Below are 18,948 nucleotides of genomic sequence, written 5' to 3' on the forward strand. Positions count from 1 at the left end.
CCCAGCCACGCCCCCTCTCCCCTCTCACCCCTCCCTCCCGCCAAACTAATGAATTCGGGACTGCCTTCTTGCCGGACCCTCCCATTGGCTCCTATTCCAGCCAATCAGAGCCTTGCAACAGTTTCACCTGGCTCCCGCTTCCCAAATAAACAAACAAACCGTCCGGCGACTGTGCGGGCTCTGCACCCCGGCGCCGCCGGCACTGCTTGCGCTCCGCGCCCCCCCGCCACCACCACCACCTCCCACCAATGGGGCCCCGACTGTGGCGCCCTCTCCCAGCCCTGATAGCCGGCCGCTTTCTCCTCTGCCCCTCCAGGCCTTCTCCCGCCCCCTCATGCCTTCCTGGACTCCCGGTTAGAATCTGCTTGGCCAGAGAGCCCCGCCTCCTCCTCTTAGTCCTCCCTTGGCCCACAGGCCTGGAGATTCACCGGGAGGGTGTTGGCACAGCTGGAGGTGGCTCCGCCTCCCAAGCCCGCCGCCTCCTCCCTTGCACACCTCTACTGGTGGCCGCTCGCGCCCCTCCATTGCGCCGGTAGCAGGATCCGCAGCGGCCGCCGCGTGAGGCTTCGGTCACGTGTTGTTTTGCCCGCTGTCGTGCGCTTAGAGTGGAGTGGGCGGGGGCGCGGGCCAAGGCAGGAGGGGGCTGGGGCGGGCAGACGGGGGTAGACAGCCTCTTCCCCCAACCCTCCCTTTCCTGAATTCCCCCTCCTCCTCGCTCACCTTAAAACCATCGTGCATCACCATGGCGAGTTGCTCCTTCACTCGCGACCAAGCGACAAGAAGACTAAGAGGTGCAGCAGCGGCAGCAGCGGCAGCTCTAAGAGCAGTGGTGACCACCCCGCTTCTTTCCTCGGGAACTCCGACCGCACTCATTGGGACCGGGTCGTCTTGTCCGGGAGCCATGTGGCTCTCCACGGCCACTGGCTCCCGGTCAGACTCCGAGTCCGAGGAGGAGGACCTCCCCGTCGGGGAGGAAGTCTGCAAACGCGGCTACCTGCGGAAACAGAAGCATGGGCACAGGCGCTACTTCGTGCTCAAACTCGAGACTGCTGACGCCCCAGCTCGCCTGGAATACTACGAAAATGCCAGGAAGTTCCGGCACAGTGTCCGCGCCGCGGCGGCTGCAGCAGCGGCGGCCGCCTCTGGCGCCGCGATCCCCCGGCTCATTCCACCGCGGCGCGTGATCACCCTATACCAGTGCTTTTCCGTGAGCCAGCGAGCAGATGCAAGGTACCGACACCTCATTGCCCTTTTCACCCAGGACGAGTACTTCGCGATGGTGGCCGAGAACGAGTCGGAGCAGGAAAGCTGGTACTTGCTACTCAGCCGCCTCATCCTCGAGAGCAAGCGCCGCCGCTGCGGCACGCTCGGCGCGCAGCCGGACGGAGAGCCGGCCGCGCTGGCGGCGGCAGCGGCGGCGGAGCCACCCTTCTATAAAGATGTGTGGCAGGTAATAGTCAAACCCAGGGGGCTGGGGCACAGAAAAGAGCTGAGCGGCGTGTTCCGGCTGTGTCTAACCGACGAGGAGGTTGTGTTTGTGAGGCTGAACACCGAAGTGGCCAGCGTGGTCGTCCAGCTCCTGAGCATCCGTCGCTGTGGACACTCGGAGCAGTATTTCTTCTTGGAAGTAGGCAGGTCCACCGTCATCGGTCCGGGAGAGCTCTGGATGCAGGTCGATGACTGTGTGGTTGCCCAAAACATGCATGAGCTGTTTTTGGAGAAGATGAGAGCCTTGTGTGCAGACGAATACAGAGCCCGCTGCCGCAGCTACAGCATCAGCATCGGCGCCCACCTGTTAACCCTGCTGTCCGCTAGGAGGCACCTGGGCTTGCTGCCGCTCGAGCCGGGAGGCTGGCTCAGAAGGTCCCGCTTTGAGCAGTTTTGCCACCTCAGGGCCATCGGCGACGGGGAAGACGAGATGCTTTTCACCAGGCGTTTCATAACACCCAGCGAGCCTGTGCCCCACTCCAGGCGAGGAAGACTGCACCTGCCCAGAGGGCGCAGGTCAAGGAGAGCGAGTTCAGTGCCGGCCAGCTTTTTTCACCGCTTAGCACCCAGCCCAGCACGTCCCCCGCACCCTGCAGAAGCCCCGAACAATGGAGCTTGCCTGTCTTCTGAAGTGTCTGGCTCTGGCTCTGGCAACTCTGGGGAGGAAGGCAATCCCCAGGGCAAAGAAGATCAGGAAGGAAGCGGAGGCGACTACATGCCCATGAACAATTGGGGCTCAGGAAATGGCCGGGGCTCAGGAGGTGGCCAGGGCTCAAGTGGTCAAGGCTCCAGTAGCCATAGCTCGGGAGGAAACCAGTGCTCAGGCGAGGGACAGGGATCCCGAGGTGGTCAGGGCTCAAGTGGTGGCCAGGGCTCAAATGGCCAGGGCTCAGGAGGAAACCAGTGCTCTGGAGATGGCCACGGGACCGCAGGTGGGCAAGGTTCAGGTGGTGGCCAGAGACCTGGAGGTGGGCATGGCTCAGGTGGTGGCAAGAACTCTGGAGGGGGCAAAGGCTCAGGAAGTGGGAAAGGATCCGATGCTGATGGTGAACGTGGAAAATCTCTGAAGAAAAGATCCTATTTTGGCAAATTAACTCAAAGCAAGCAACAGCAAATGCCACCACCTCCACCACCTCCTCCGCCCCCACCAGCTGGAGCAACTGGTGGAAAAGGGAAGTCTGGGGGAAGATTCCGACTTTATTTTTGTGCTGACAGAGGAGCCACAAAAGAGCGCAAAGAAGCCAAAGAAGTGAAAGATGCAGAGATCCCAGAAGGTGCAGCTCGAGGTCCCCACAGAGCCAGAGCTTTTGATGAAGATGAGGATGACCCATACGTGCCAATGAGGCCAGGGGTGGCTGCCCCTCTTGTAAGCTCCAGTGATTATATGCCAATGGCTCCTCAAAATGTCTCTGCTTCAAAAAAGCGCCACTCTGGATCCCCTTTTGAAGATTCAAGAGGGTACATGATGATGTTTCCCAGAGTGAGCCCACCGCCTGCTCCCAGTCCTCCAAAAGCACCTGATACTAATAAAGAGGATGACTCAAAGGACAATGACAGTGAGAGTGACTACATGTTTATGGCTCCTGGAGCCGGTGCAATTCCAAAAAACCCCAGAAATCCTCAGGGTGGCTCTTCCTCCAAAAGTTGGAGCTCCTACTTCTCTCTACCAAACCCTTTTCAGAGCTCACCTTTGGGACAGAGTGACAACAGTGAGTATGTGCCAATGTTACCTGGAAAGTTCCTGGGGAGGGGCCTAGACAAAGAAGTCTCCTATAACTGGGGTCCCAAAGATGCAGCTTCAAAGCCTTCAGGTGAGGGATCATTCTCAAAGCCTGGAGATGGGGGATCACCTTCAAAGCCTTGGGATGGTGGGTCCCTAAAGAATAAGGCTAAGAGACCTAACCGACTTTCTTTTATTACAAAAGGATATAAAATCAAGCCAAAACCACAAAAGCCCACACGTGAACAGAGAGAAGCTGACAGCTCTCGTAACTACGTCAACATCGACTTCGCTAAAAGAGAGAGCAATACACCAGCTCCCTCTACTCAAGGACTACCAGGTTCGTGGGGCATAATTGCTGACCCCAGACAGTCAGCCTTTTCTAATTATGTGAATGTTGAGTTTGGAGTACTATTTCCAAATCCAGCAAACGACTTCTCCGATCTTTTCAGAGCTATACCACGTGCCAACCCCTTATCTCTGGACAGTGCTAGGTGGCCACTTCCTCCCCTTCCCCTGAGTGCTACAGGTAGCAATGCTAATGAGGAAGAGGGTGACTACATTGAAGTAATTTTCAACTCAGCAATGACACCAGTCATGCCTCTTGCTGACAGTGCCATTCGCTACGATGCTGAAACAGGTCGAATCTATGTGGTCGACCCATTTTCTGAGTGCTGTATGGATATTTCTCTCTCCCCCAGCCGATGTTCTGAACCACCACCTGTAGCTAGGCTGCTGCAGGAGGAAGAGCAGGAGAGAAGACGCCCACAAAGTCGTTCTCAAAGTTTCTTTGCAGCAGCCAGAGCCGCTGTCTCTGCTTTTCCAACAGACAGCCTCGAGAGAGACCTTTCCCCATCCTCAGCCCCGGCTGTTACTTCGGCTGCAGAGCCGACTTTAGCGGTCAGCCAAGTTGTAGCTGCGGCCTCCGCGCTCGCCGCAGCCCCGGGCATTGGCGCAGCAGCCGCCGCTGCTGGATTTGACTCCGCCTCTGCCCGCTGGTTTCAACCTGTTGCTAATGCTGCTGATAGCGAAGCAGTAAGGGGAGCCCAAGACGTTGCCGGTGGCTCGAACCCCGGAGCCCACGACCCATCTTCAAACCTTGCCAGAGGTGAGAACCAGGCTGGCGGGGCTGCCGCTGCAGCTGCCGCTCCCGAACCACCACCTCGCAGTCGCCGGGTGCCAAGACCCCCGGAGAGAGAAGATTCTGACGACGACGACGACACTTACGTGAGAATGGATTTTACCAGACCTGATAACCAGTTCGACTCTCCCAAAAGAGGTCGGTAATTTTAGAATTAATTTCCCTAAAGAGAATGGTCATTGTCTAATGATTCGATGTGCTACAGTCTACAGTGTTAGGGATAATATTTCATTAACTGGTGCTATTCGACATGGAGGATAGAATTCAGTTTTAATTATTCACGCAATGCCTTTTTGATCTTTGCAAAAATTTGTTTTTATCTAATCAATTTCTTTATCTGGACAGAACTGATTATCATTTAAACATTGGTTCTACTTTTTTAGGAGTAGTTAAAACGCAGACATATAACATAAGGATACTTTGAAACATCCTTCCTCATCATTTAATGATAATGTAAAGCAGGTGTCCTAAATTGGGTTCCACCAACTAATTTTCAAATCAACAATTAAAAGTTGCTCTTCTGCAAATGCCCATATTTAAGTGTGGGAATTTAATAAGAGCACAGACTATTAAGCAGTAACAATCAACTATTTGTGTTTGGGGAGGATATTTTTCTCCTCCGAAAGTTACTTTTTAAAGAGCAGTCATTGTTATGCTAGTTTGTTGTGATTTACCAAGAAAGTTAAATCTCAATTGTTAACGTGAATGTCTGGGGAGAACAAAACATAAACAATCCACACCAAGAGGTGATTAAAAGAAGACAGTATTTGGCTCTGGAATATGTTTGTGTGTTGATTTTCTTTTTGTTTTTACACAGGATAAATTCCAGAAACCTTGAGTGTTCCTTTTCTCTGTCACTAGTAATGACAGGCAAGTCACATTTGCTGTGCCTCATTTTCTTCTTTTAACCCCCCACCCTTCCAAAAGAGGATGTGGTGACAACTTGATAAAGGATATGAATATTATTTCAAAGGCTTAAAAAGCAGTTAAAACTTTTAATTCATATATCTTATGGGAAATCAAGGAAAGCAAGATAAGGCTGGAGGAAGACCTGACTCCAGGGGCAGCTTACTCTGGAATGGTGGAAGTTTTTAAAGGGCTACTTTTCCAAAGTAAGAAGTAAGAAAGAGTAGGAGCTGTCAGACTTGGAAACAAGACTTAGAGTAATTTTACTGTGTACAATATTGTGCAGTGTTGTCATCAGTGTGTCTTGAAACATTTTCAAGAGATGATTACAGAAGATGATGTCTCCATAGTCTCAATTGCCTTCCCTCTTTAGTAGAATATGCTTCTTTCCCAGTGAAGGGAAGGGATGGACCCCGGCAGTTTTCATTCCAGTAGTCAGTTTAGTGAAGATTTTTGCTTTGCTTGCTTTGTGGAATGCTTTTGTGATTGGATCTCTGCCCACTGTGCTTGATCAGGCAGAACAAGTCGGGGACTGATCACAACAGTCACCTAACAAGCTCCCTATTTAATGCAGGTGTAGCCCCCCCACATCCCCTTTCTCTCCTTGCTATAGAAAACTTGCCATACAAAAACTCACATTTGCAGCAGGGACACATTAAAGAGTGATCATTAAAACAACAAAAGGATGCTTTGGCTTGCCAAAAGATTCAATTCAGACCTCTTTTAAACTGTGAGTTCCCTCCCCAACACACACACATACACACACACACAAACACACATGATCACCACTGCTACCATAATTGTACATTTAAAATATATAATTTCGTTTCCAAGACTTTAATCCATAATAAGATTTTCAAGAATAGATCTACTTTATTCTGCAGAATATACCTGAAAATTGATCTCAAGCTATTGTTCGAGTCTAACTATTGAAGACACCATTTATAATTTTGATGTAGATGATACATAGTTGCCTGTGTCCCTGTAGTACTTTCAAAAGGACCAGTTTTCATAGAGGTCTAAGAAGTTTAGGATTTAAAATAGTGAAATCTTACTGTTCCTCAAATAAATTCTGACTTCCAAGGAATACCTAGACACAATGATCATTATTTTAGCATAAATTACTGATTTATGACTTTGTAGCTATTTTGGGGATTTAACGTTCTGTAAATGCATTGTTTATTGAGGAAATTCCTAGCTTTATTGAGTGACTACAGCAAGGAAGTTCTATCTCACAGGGAGGCAGGTACTTAGGTTGAAATAAGAGAATCAACATGGAAGCACTTTGGAATGTTAAAGCACTTTACAAATGTAAGATATTTTTAGTGTCATTGGGTTAATACTGAAGTGAAATTTCGGCAGTTTAAACTGATTTAGTTTCTTGCAAAATAATTAGTCTTGAGAGTGATTCCTGCACATAATTTGCTGAAATACATGAAAGGAATGGTGGGGGTTGGGGGGTGGTGGTGGTGGTGGTGGTAGTGGTGTTGATGGTGGTGAAACAAACCATTGTAGGAAATGACTTTGGTTACCATTTTAATGTAAATTGTATGGTAGAATGTTGTCTGTGAAGTGTTAAGAACAAGCTGAATGATTCTGATCCTTTTTTTAAATCATAAAGCTGTAGAATAATTTTCACTCATTTCTGATCTCTATTTTCCTATCTAACATTAAAACAAAAACAATCGTGTTAGGAAACAAAAACATAACGCTTTGACAGAGGAACAAATACCGTCTTTGTTAGAAGTTATGTATTTCAAAAGGTCATTTTAATTGATGGCAAGTGCTTAGAATAGTGCCTGGCATACAGTAAGTACTATACATGAATTATTTTACAGCTATTGCCATTGTTATTGTTGCTACTGTTATTATTACGTTTAGAAAAACAAACCTAAATTAAGATTCTCCATCTGAAAATCTCACTTTTCAGTTAGTCTTTACTTGCATTTAAAATACTTTACATTATTGTTCAGAGTTAGGATCTTTATAGATTACCATTTAAGTGAGATTATAAATCTGTGAGACAGCTGTTCTCATGTAACACAAATTTAGTATATTAATTCCATTTACCTACAGTCACATTGCATATAAGTAAATGCCTTAAGGGAATTTACTTAAGTCGATTAGAAAGAAACACCCAGAAGTATGACCTTAGACATGACTGTATTAATAAATGAAATACTTTTTAATCATTTATTGAAGATGAAGTCTTCACATTTTAAACACATAGGTCATAGGCATTAGCATTTAGGAGAAGAATGTTGTTTCTTATGTAGTTTAGTTTGACTGTTAACCTATGTATGACTATTTGCTTCTTTTTCTACCTTACCTGATAGAGAATTCATAGTTCAAAATGACTTGAGGTGAACATTTTCCCGGTTTGTTATTCAAGAGTTGGGAGGATATAAAAGGGCAGCTCTAGGAGAGGTGAGAGGATCGGTCAGCCAAGTTAGTAATGTTATGATGGGCACTTGGTATTAAAAAGCAAAAACAAAAAAACTTTAGTAATTAATTAATTTTTGAGTGTTAAACACTGTTATCACCATGAAGCAATCTTATGCTTTTTTTGAGTGTACTACTGCCAAACTTGTTGCTATCAGTTATAGGCACTAAGAGCACATTGTTTTTATTCCATTGAACTTAATTATAATTTATTATAATAAAATTTCCATATAGCAGAAATTTCCCGGCTACCATTGATGGATCACTTATTTTAGGTAATATTCAACCCCTCAAAATTGGACAGTGTTTGGACTAATGAGGTATTTGACCTGTAACAATTAAAGAGGACCTCATTTAATTAAAGTTAACTAAAGTTGTTCACAATCATTATTCATTTGCATTCATTCTAAGAGTGATGTTTTCAGGGTAAAAATTTCAACTACTAGCAAAATACCTACTTTAAACAAGCACCAGAACTTTAATTAAGCACACCAGAATATCATACATGTATAAAAATTCAAACAAGATCTCTTACTTTCTTTTTCTCTCCCTAATCCCCTGTTTTGGGAACAAACTTAGGCTTCTCAGAGTGACAAAAAAAAAATTTTTTCTGTGGGAATAGATGTGGCTGACGAGTGTAGGTAGAACTAAGGATAGTTTATGTGATTTAAAAGAGTTTATTGTTAAATTGTCAAATTGTTGATTGAGGAAATGCTTTCCAGTTGCAGATTGCCTTATAGTTTGCAAAGCACATTCACATTCATTATTTTACTGATGGACGGTAAGTACTGGAAATGAAACCCATATTGAGAATTTTCCTGAGATCAAAAAGGTAAGTGGCAGAGCTGAAAATCTAACTCATACATCTGATTTTAAGTCCAGTGCTCCACCCAACACATGACACTTCCCTTTAATCAGGTGTGTAGTCTGTTATTTTCCCATTGGTGACAGATTATTACATGGGTAATGGTGAGGAAAAAAATTACAAGTTTGCTTTCACTTGATAGTAGCAAATTTTGTTGAAAGTAATTCATTCAGAGCATTATAACCGTGGACTACCTTCCAGGACTTGGGTAATTTTATTACATTGAACTGTTTGCCCTGGCTTTTAGAATAAAAGAATTTGACTTGTGCTGGAATTGAATGTTTTAAATCTGATCTGGGGAGGAGTTGGTTAATCTTTACTGCCCAAACACAAATAGTATGTGTATCTATTTAGATCCCACAGAAACATTGAAAGGAAAGAAAGTAAATTGAGAGTGCATTCAGTAAATTTCCATTAATGGTCATTTCTTTAGAAGTTAGATTTCTTTGATTTTCCTAATAATTCACTGACATTTGGAAGTTATAGCAAAAAGTCTTTTCATTTAATTTCTTCCTTCATTATAAAGTTTGGTATTCTAATCTAAACCAGCACAGTAGGCAAAACAGGATAAAGTAAGATAGGTGGAAGAATAAGCAGTGTAGCAATAGACGTTCTTCATTTGTTTAAAAAGTAAACTTGCTTTTGGCAGTCAGGCAAGTAGATTTTAGAAGCCTTGAAAATCAAACTCTCTCCTTGGGACATAAAATCCCTGTTTACAATTAAGTTCATTTTGGTTTAGCACCTTTTTTAAGGCTTTAAGATTATGTAAAAATAGCCCAGACGTTTTATTGGCAGTATTGGAAAATAGCTTTTGTAAAATGCTTAATTAAAACCTTCAGTATATTTTCTCTAAGAGGTGCTGCCAGACTCTTAGATAGTGAGGATCGTTTACTAGAAAATGTTGCTTGGTCTTGAATGAGAAATGAGAAATTTAAAACACTGCTTTTTATAATAATGAAATAAATACATCACAATGCGCTGAGTTTTTGCCATAACCATTACATTGCTGATTTTAAAGCTATTGATAAAATTGCCAAGAAAAATGTGCTTGCCATATGAACTTAAAATATATTCTCTAGCAATTCTGCATTGATTATTGGTAATGTAGCTACAGGTCTCACATTTCCACCTTATTTTGGAAAAGTAGATTCAACCCTTGAGAAATAGGAATGTTTAAAGATTTTTCTAGTGTAAATTATATACTATTTTAGATTTGCATTTTTAGAGGGTACCTTTCAACTTCTGGCTGAATAATTAATTCTTTTTAGAATGGAAAACATGTACTCAAATACTTATTAAGTGAATGAGAAAGTTACTGCTATTTTCTCTTAGCTTCCTGATACCTCTTTCTTATTGGTTAGGGTTACATTGGTTGTGTTCTGTGAGTCTTACCCTCATATGCCCTTTGCCAAACTTGTGCCCTTAAATTCGGGCAAACATGCCCTTTCCTGTTCTTTCGCTGGCTGAAAAGGAGAGGGCCACTGTGGGAGTCCTGCAGGGCCCATAGAGGGCTTACTTCTCCAGATGTTGATCACTCCCAGTACACAGGCTTCTTGCACTTAGCTTGCAGAGGCAACCTTCCTTGTGGGGATCCTTGTTGCACAGATCCAAGGCTATGCTGCCTGCCCTACTGTCACTTGGCACAGAAGCAGCTGGGCTGATGTTTAAAGCTATTTTCATGGTTGGATTGATCACAATATGTTTGATGCTAGCCACACCTTCTGGATTTACCAAATATCGAATTCCCTGTAAATTGTAGTCACTTTAGCTAGTTTTGACAATTTATATAATTTTTCTCTCTATGATTAATAATTTCCTACTTATAGACTTGAAACTTAGAAAGAATATCAGTGAAGTTTCTATCTCACAGTCTTGAAAATTGCTCACATGTGTACCTATGGGACCCTTGAAAGTCTGACCAGCAAATGTGATTTTCACTCTTGCTTTTTAAAGTGTTATGCCCCCAGTCTTGAAAGCATACCAACCTTGTCCTCGCACTTAAAGTCCCGTGCCCCCACTCACCTCCATGATGAAGTCCTTATTGTTGCTGCAGCTTTTACCATAGTTTCCCTTCCACTGTCACCCTGCCTTCGACTATTCCAGCTGGTTGAGTTTGGGGGACAAAATTCCTATTGCCATGGCTGGAAGACATATATTCCTGGAGTCTCAAACTGAAACTTCATATACATCTTCCCTCAGAAATGATGACTAGGTATAGTCAAAATAGTTCTCTGTTAGTTCAAGAGCTGCATAGGTTAAATATAGGCATATCTAGACAAAGCTATGAACCTGTCCACCATTAATTTATGACATTGTTTCTATAAGATAATTTATTCTGAGTTTCAACTAAACAGTGACCTTGAAATATGTTTTGTAAATTTGAAATGGCCTATATTAGAATTCTAGTAACTTGCATTCTTTAAGTTGGCAGTAACTGGGCAGCAGAGTGAAGTGTCCCATGTGTGTGTTGGGAGGTAGTGGAGAAGCTGACCTACCATGAAAATCCTGTAGCTGATCTCCATAGAGTTTGTATCCAGATACTCAAGACTGGAATATGCACATGCATAAGTGGCCCAGGGCCTGCTAACAAGGTGCAGATGTGAAACGAGTGAGCTGACCTTTGAGGAGCTAGGGGTTTACAAGTGTCATACATTTCCCTTACAGATTCTTTTGACCATTCTGTCTCAAAACTATTGCCATTGTGGGAACAAAGGTGTTTCATCATCTGATCTATGAAGGAGTCTGATATAATTGTTGTTGTGAAGACTAGCTGCGATGATTAGTAATTTTTAGCCTTGAGCAATAAATAGCACTTAATTTTATCAAGTCCTAGAGAATCATCCTCCACTACAATCACAGGGCACAGAAAAGTATGATGATCTGTTCTTATTGAGGAAAAACAAACAAACAAACAAACACCTACGTATACTCCAGAGACAATGCTAAGCTAAGTAATATAATTGCATTATTATACATTCATCTTTGGCATGTATGCTTCAATTTATCTTTTTTTTTTTTTTTTTTTTTTTTGGTGCTTTACTTGCTTGCCCCTGCTTATGTGAGCTCCAGTTGATTGCAGGGATGCAGGGATAGCATGTTGTCTAATGAACAGAGTGAGAAATTTGCAAAAACCCTTGAAAACCATTTTTGAGCTCTAGGAAAATTGGAGTTGAAAAGATAACTAAGAGAATAAGGTTGCAAAAGGGGAAAAGAGAATGAGAGAATAACAATATATTGTTATAGATTCACTTTTCTCTGAGCAGAGGAAATACTGCTCTTTCGGACTTCAAAATGTAGTAGAGGCATATTTACGATTCATATAAAGAGGTCTGAAATACCCTGGAGGAACTGCCTTCTTGGCTCGCCCTACAAATTTCCAGGGATATTGAAGTCATCTGTGCGTTATTAGCATATTAAAGATTAATGTTCAGATTTATATCATTATATAACTTGAAACAGAAAAGTTTACTTCATGTGTTTTTGAGAAAAAAAAAATGTTCCCTGCCAGATTTTGGTAGGAGGAGTAGGGAAATATTTTGACTCATCAGAGTCCACTGAGATTTTCTGTCTTATAGAGAAAAATTACTTGAAGAGTATACCACCCATTAAAAGGGGTGAAATTAACTTGTTGTTTAAAAGACCTTTGATTAATTGGGAAAATAAGAATATACAATAAGGTAAGTATTTATAACCTGTCAGTATCAAATGGGAATAATACATCCAAAACAGACCACATTATTAAAAGCATCACCATTTACCTTTCTGATGATGAAATCACATAAAAATGAATGGGAGACAAATCTAAGGTATGACTGTTAGCCCTTTAATATTCATTTTGCAGACTGTTCACAATCGAGTTTTAATCTCGAATTGCTTTCCTTTGCCACCCAGCAAGCTTCTGAGTTGCTTCCTTACACTGTTCTTTGGAATGTGCCCGGGGAATGTAAACTCATTTTAATATTGGCCTAAGTAAAATAGGATTATAAAGGCAAATCTGTGGCTCAGGTTCCCATAATGCATCTCAAAAGCAAGTTAAATTATTTTGGGATTATCCTGTTTTGGATAGCATTATTCCTTTCTACTAGCATAGTTAATCAAGAATTGACAAATGTATTTTGTAAAGTAAACATGAAATTACACAATTATTTGTCACTTTTTATTAAGTTATCAAGCATTCACTTAATGCTGGTGTAGGTGTTATAGGAAAGCAATGGCAATATGAATCAAATTTTAGCAGAGATTCTGTCATTTAAAAAAGGGAAAAAAGAAAGAAAAACAACTCCAATAACAGCAAATGTTCCTACTCTTAGTATAATGCCAATAGGGTAGTTATATGGAGCTTAATTTGTAGGTTTCTGGAAAAATATATATGAAATCCAGTGTATCATATAAGACAGCAAGAAGTCCCTTTTAAAGCACATGCAATGTGCTATATATGGACACATGAAGATATTTTTGGTACTAAAACAAAATAGTAAACTAAACTAGGTGAAATACCTTTCTAACCTTAAATATCTATTTTAAAATGTAGCTAATATCTGATAACACTCTGTAATACTGGTCTAGCCTAATTTTGCAGCAAATAACAGTTGCTAATATGCAGTCTCACAGTTAACTGTGGTTATCACAGACTCCTTTCTTCCTGTGTACAACTAGATACATAAAATGTAAAATTTCCTAAACCCAAGGCTGACAGGAAAACTTAATATCTTTACTAATCTATGGCATTTTTTTGAGACAGGGCCTCACTCTGTCACCCAGGCTGGAGTGCAGTGGCGTGACAGGGTTTCATCATGTTGCCCAGGCTGTTCTTGAATTCCTAGCTTCAAGGGATCCACCTGCCTTGGCCTCCCAAAGTGCTGGGATTATAGGCATGAGCCACCATGGCTGGCATTTTTTTTAACCTTCTAATCTGCAAGAACAAACCTATACATTGAATCTTAATGAAGAGACACAAGTAGTAAGAGGGAAATGTACTCTTCCCACTCAGTGCTTTATCCAGCTGCAACTTTGTTACGTTTTTAAAATCCTGGAGCCCAGGAGTCTGGGTGGGGCTGCAGTGAGCCATAATCATGCCACTGCTCTTCACCCTGGGTACCATAGTGAGACCTCATCTCTTTAAAAAAATTGTAAAACCTTTGATAAGAAAATGAATACTTAAAATGTATATTTCCAGTTTAATACTCAATCTTGTACTTGAAGCCCACTCTGGAGGATGTTTTCCATGGATTCTTTTAGGATGTCTCAAATAAAAAAGAATACTTGGTACTTTGTGGGGACCTGATCTTAAGGTAACACTGGCATCCTATAATCAATTTGCTGATCATTTATTCCTGTCCCTTCCCTGGTCCAGCACCTTCTTCTGTGTATCTGATCCACAACCCCTGCCATACTCCCCATTATGCACCCACTCAAAAGCAGAAAGCCAAGAGAATAATGCTGGAACTTTTTTCTTTTATTAAACAGATGGGAATTTCAAGTCTCCTTTGCAGATATGACTTTGTTCTATGAGAAGAAATTCAATGATTGAGTCTAGAGACCATCTCCAAGGCTATACTTAAATCCTATGACTTGTGCCATATAATCTGGTGAAGGCATAGTCAAACATGTAGAAGAAGAAGAAAAAAATCTGTTTCTCTGCACAATGCCTGGCTCACTTGTGGGCTCCACTGGAAGAAAGTAGAACAGTGCACGCACGTGCAAAGATGCTGTCCACCAGAAATGTCAGAGTGGCAGCCTGGGGGCAAGAGGAATAACTGCCCTTGTGTCTTTGCCCAGCTGATATTCCTCACAGGCAGCCAGCAGAGTTGATTAACCATATCCATGCCCAGGCAGTCTCCTCTATATATCTCTCAAAAACTTCTAGTTAGATTTTGTTTTGTTTTGTGTTGTTTTGTTTTAAAACAGGGTGGGGGTGACAGCTCTCCACATTAATTCTGCAAGTAACTTTTGTTTTATCATCTTTTTCCTAGAGTGATTATATTGCCGCAAAAACACATTTTAGAAGAAAAGTGATGCTTATGGAATTTTATCTTCATCTACTCCAGATCTGCCTAAAGGAAAGAAAACTCAGAGGCTTCTGAGTAGAAAGCAACCCAAATTTCTACAAGCCTACAAGTGGACTCTGGCAATTGAATGATCCTATTAATGCAGATCATTCGTACTGCTGCTTATGGATCCAGTGATTTCTAATTAACAATATTTACATTGTGCTTTGTTTTTGTTTTCTGGTATTCCTCCCCAATATGTCCCTTTGAAAGGGAACAGATACTATATGAGTGAGCATCTCATAATTCTTTCCCTCTTTAAAAAAAGTTACTTAGAATATGTATAAATTTGGTCAATGCTAATTTTAATAATGTAAAATATTTAGATTCAATTTTGAAGTTGAAAAACCTTTAAACCAGCACATAAAGAAAAAAAAGCTGTCATAATGGGAAGGTAGGTATGATCTGGAATCTTTTTTCCGAGTATTACACACACAAAACATTTCTTGATCAATGAATTAAATGTCAACTGAACTGATATCTTGATGAGACATTACCAATATTTTACAGGCAGGACTAAAGGGCGGATTATTTAAAGTTTTGCTCATTAGCAAAACTGCAATATTCTGCTCATATTAAATATCAGTGAAACTGATATCCTGATTGAGCATTTCCAACATTTTAAAGGCAGAACTGAGAAACAGCTATTTGTTCACATACAACACTATGATATTCTGCCTGAAAATCGACTGAGTATTTCCAAACCTACTATTTTTCATTTATTGTGAAACCTACATTTACCTCCTAAAAGAAGCAAGGCTCTTCAAAAGTCTCTTCCCAAGGCCCCTCCCTACTTCTCTGGGCCTCTCCCCACTTTCAACCTCTATTCTACTTTTTCTTATTATTTCTCCATTTTCCCTAATGCACACTCTCCCTCCTATGCCCATGGCTACTATAAAGAGATCAGTTTCCCATATTCAAGAAATTAGTGTTTACTTATCAATCAATATTCTGATGAAAACTTAAGCCAAAAGGAACCTCTTATAAGGCCTTGTTTCCTTCTGGATATTGAGCCAATATAAGATGTACCAAATTAAAAAAAAAAATCAGAGCAAGCTCCTCCCCGTTCTATTTTTGCTTGCCTCTGATGTAAACTGAATTAAGATTTTAGGAACCTGGACCTTTGAGAACATGACACTAACAAGGTGGTGACCACAAGAATAGGTACAAAGGTCTTGAAGCTTGCTTAGAGCTTTGTTTCGTGGTGGCACACAAATCTTGGCTTGCTGTACCATCATTGGCAAACCTCATCATATCACAGATGGGTGTGAGTGTTTGAGTGTGTGTGTGTGTGAGCACTAGTGTGTGTGTGTATTCGTGTGTATGTACACCTTTGTGTACCTGTGTACATGTGATTGTAGATGTACCTGTTGTGTGTAAACTGTTAAAATGAAATTTGCTTCGCATTTAATGTGCAACTTTGAAGTAGTGTAATATTTATCTAAAGTTTTTCACTACTTGGTTCTGATGTCTTTGAATGTGTACTTCTATCTTCAAGCAAGCTTATATAGTACATGTTGCTAAACTAACTTTTCCAAAGAACAGAGCTGACTTCTGTTTTTCCTTGCCTACCAACCAAAGGGATGGTGGGCTCTTTTTTCCCCTTGTAAATTGTGCTGAGGAGAGGATGTGACTACGAGATCTGTCATTGTTCCAGTTACTGGTCACTGCTAGGGCATCAACTTCTTCAGTTCCTTCAGACTCTTCTCTTTTTCCAACCTAATCAAATAACGCAGTGTGGCTTTTGTTCATTATGATAACAACGTGCTCTTTAGGCAGCCTTTTTTCAAGCCTTCTGTCACCATTTTATTTTCAAGTAAGTTAAGTAATAATTGTTCAGAATTGTGGGAAAAAAGATTACTTGGGGGAAAATGCTATATCACTTTATTTGCATATTAGGTTCAGAAGCTGCGAGCAGACAGGGTAAAGAGGGTACAGCACAGATGTAACAGTTGCTGAATAAATGAATGAAAAACCTCATACACAGTAGTATGTGTTATACAAATAGTAACAGGTACACATAGTCACAGGTACTGCATAACAAATGCAATCTTTTTGTCATTATTTATTAGTTTACAGACAATTAATTTATTCAGTATTATGCTGGAAGAATCTTTAAGGAATATGTTTACCAACATATCACTTACCTTCCAGTTATCAGTTCATGCTGCTGTTAAGAAAAAACGATGATGGAATTTTCTTTTCTTTCTTTCTTTTTTTTTTTTTTTTTTTTGTGACCGCTACATTTAATTTGGTATCAGGCATAGTCATTTGGTCATTAAAACCTGAAACTTTACAGTTCCACCAGCTAATTACATCTGCTATTTCTGCTTCACAGATATGTTTTGAGTTGCTTTGGCTTTGTCTTCCTTTGTAAATACTCTTGTACTTTCTTTTCTTTGTAAACATCTCGTTTGCGGTTTTGGGAGATGACTTTGCAACTCTGTATAGTGTTTATATATATATGTATATCTATATATATCTGACTTGCCTTTCCATAGAGCTACTCACAATAAATGTGTTCATGTAAATTATTCCTGTGGAGATTCATTTTTATTACTATTGTCTCTATTATAAATATATTTTCCTGCTTTGTAGTAGGATTGACTGCATTTTTCAGAATGAAACAAATGGGGTATTTTAGGGTTTGGGTTAAAGGTACTTTGCCTAGAAACATGAGGCTTTTCAATAGAGTCAGTAAAGTCAACTCTTGATTTTTCAAATGTGGAGGTGATACTAGTGTAGAGAAATTTATAAAATGACTTACCTAAATTTTCATGCAGACCTTGGATAATGAGTGAATCCTTTATTGAAGCAACTACTCAAGGAGGTTGAGGTGATCATTTACTGTTTTTTTTTTTCTGTCTCCTTCCCTTGACACTTACTCTTGCCCTTTAAATGACTCCCTTTTCATTTTCTTATTTTTAACCACTCGGAAGGCAACTGTGAGTACATGGAAAATAAACTCGTCACAGACAAGAAAGTATGCTTGCACTGATGGAATATAGAAGAAAAGATGGATTGAATATCTATAATTTATTAGCAAATCATAATGCCTGCCTTATTGGAAACCAAAAGTTTAAAAGAACTCTAGAAAAATAATTGGCCCCTACCCCTGATTCTTTCTACCAAATCACCCTTGCCATGCAGAAGGGCAGTAAGAGTAAGACTTAGAGACCAGTGCCTGTCCAAAGACGGCATCTGTGGGATCACATGGGCCACAGGATAGGAAAGCAAGTCACAAATGGTGTGCAAAATCTACAAGGTACATGGATTGTCTATATACAGACAATTAAGTTGATTGTAAAGCTTGACTTCACTTGATGCACCTAGGGGGTATTTTGTAGAACAATATCTATGTCACAATAGGAAGGTGTAATTAGACTGCCTTTATTATTAGAAACTGTTAGAAACTATCTACAGCAGCGACCATTTTAGGATCAGTGTATATTTACATACCTATATATACATATGTATATATACATAAACTTTAATCCTCACTTCAAGGGGGCAATCTATATTTGTCAGGGCATAGTCCAAATATACTTTATTCATCCAAACAGCCCCTCAAAGACAAATAGGCACACCTGTGCTTCTCAGTCCATCTGATTTTGTGTACCCCTTTGGGGGTTTACATCTTAATGGGATTTGAATTCCTGGAACAGTAGCCATAGTCTGTGGCTGCTTAGACAAATCATCAGAACTCACTGGCAGGAAGGATTACATTCAAGAGTGCATAAGCAGAACTTGAGCTCCCCCACTCTCCTAGACTCATATATGGTAACCAAATGTTTGCTGTAGAATGTGAAGGGGTACTATTTCTTTGTAACATAGAACCTGTTCAGAAGACTTGTCAGGTAAAAGATGCCTAAGTGCACAGTAGTTAAGCACCTCCCATGACTGCTTGGAAGAATATTACCAGGTGCTAATTGAGCCCAAAGGGTATCTTGGAAGTACACCAAAATGCTTTTTCATAATTTTTGAAAACTTACATCTGCATAGTGTGGGCAAAAAAGGAAAAATAAAATGAATGTTTTGAAAACAAAGCAGACAAAAGGCACAACCTGGAAAACGTGAGCATGAGAATTTGTATGGGTAAGGAGGATTATGGTCCTTAATTTATAAATGTGCAAAAGAGAAATTATGTAAAATTAATGCACAGAATGAGATGGAACTGTACTCTGCTTTAGAACACCCAATTCATTTTCCCCCCAAGATATGCATGTTAATGGATGCTGGTTTTCAGGCAGCTACCTTAAATCCCAGTTTGCTGCTTAAATGTACTTCAGAGATAAGAAATGCAACTGAGCTGTACAAAATGAGACAACTTCCCTCCTGT

At 41.1% G+C, this 18,948-nt stretch overlaps 1 protein-coding gene across 3 annotated transcripts; it reads left to right on the forward strand.

The window, feature by feature from the left end:
* Positions 1-649: 649 nt before the first annotated feature.
* IRS4 (insulin receptor substrate 4) lies at positions 650-17,143 on the forward strand. 3 transcript variants are annotated; one of them, XM_037989015.2, is made up of 3 exons: positions 650-3,197; positions 3,414-4,487; positions 14,029-17,143. In XM_037989015.2, the coding sequence occupies exons 1-3, from the start codon at positions 743-745 to the stop codon at positions 14,058-14,060; spliced, it is 3,561 nt and encodes a 1,186-aa protein (XP_037844943.1). In that variant the 5' UTR covers positions 650-742; the 3' UTR covers positions 14,061-17,143. The 3 variants fall into 3 exon arrangements, with proteins under 3 accessions (XP_037844943.1, XP_037844942.1, XP_007990731.2); XM_037989014.2 differs by having other exon boundaries at positions 650-4,487; XM_007992540.3 differs by having other exon boundaries at positions 650-4,487; positions 14,535-17,143.
* Positions 17,144-18,948: the final 1,805 nt, after the last annotated feature.

The sequence above is a fragment of the Chlorocebus sabaeus genome, chromosome X (assembly GCF_047675955.1).
Source record: "Chlorocebus sabaeus isolate Y175 chromosome X, mChlSab1.0.hap1, whole genome shotgun sequence".
Lineage (NCBI taxonomy): Eukaryota > Metazoa > Chordata > Mammalia > Primates > Cercopithecidae > Chlorocebus > Chlorocebus sabaeus.

Coding starts and splice junctions, on each gene's coding strand:
- IRS4 (XM_037989014.2), top strand. CDS start 743: ATGGCGAGTTGCTCCTTCACTCGCGACCAAGCGACAAGAAGACTAAGA. Junction 4,488..14,028: donor GTTCGACTCTCCCAAAAGAG/GTCGGTAATTTT, acceptor TTTATTAAACAG/ATGGGAATTTCAAGTCTCCT.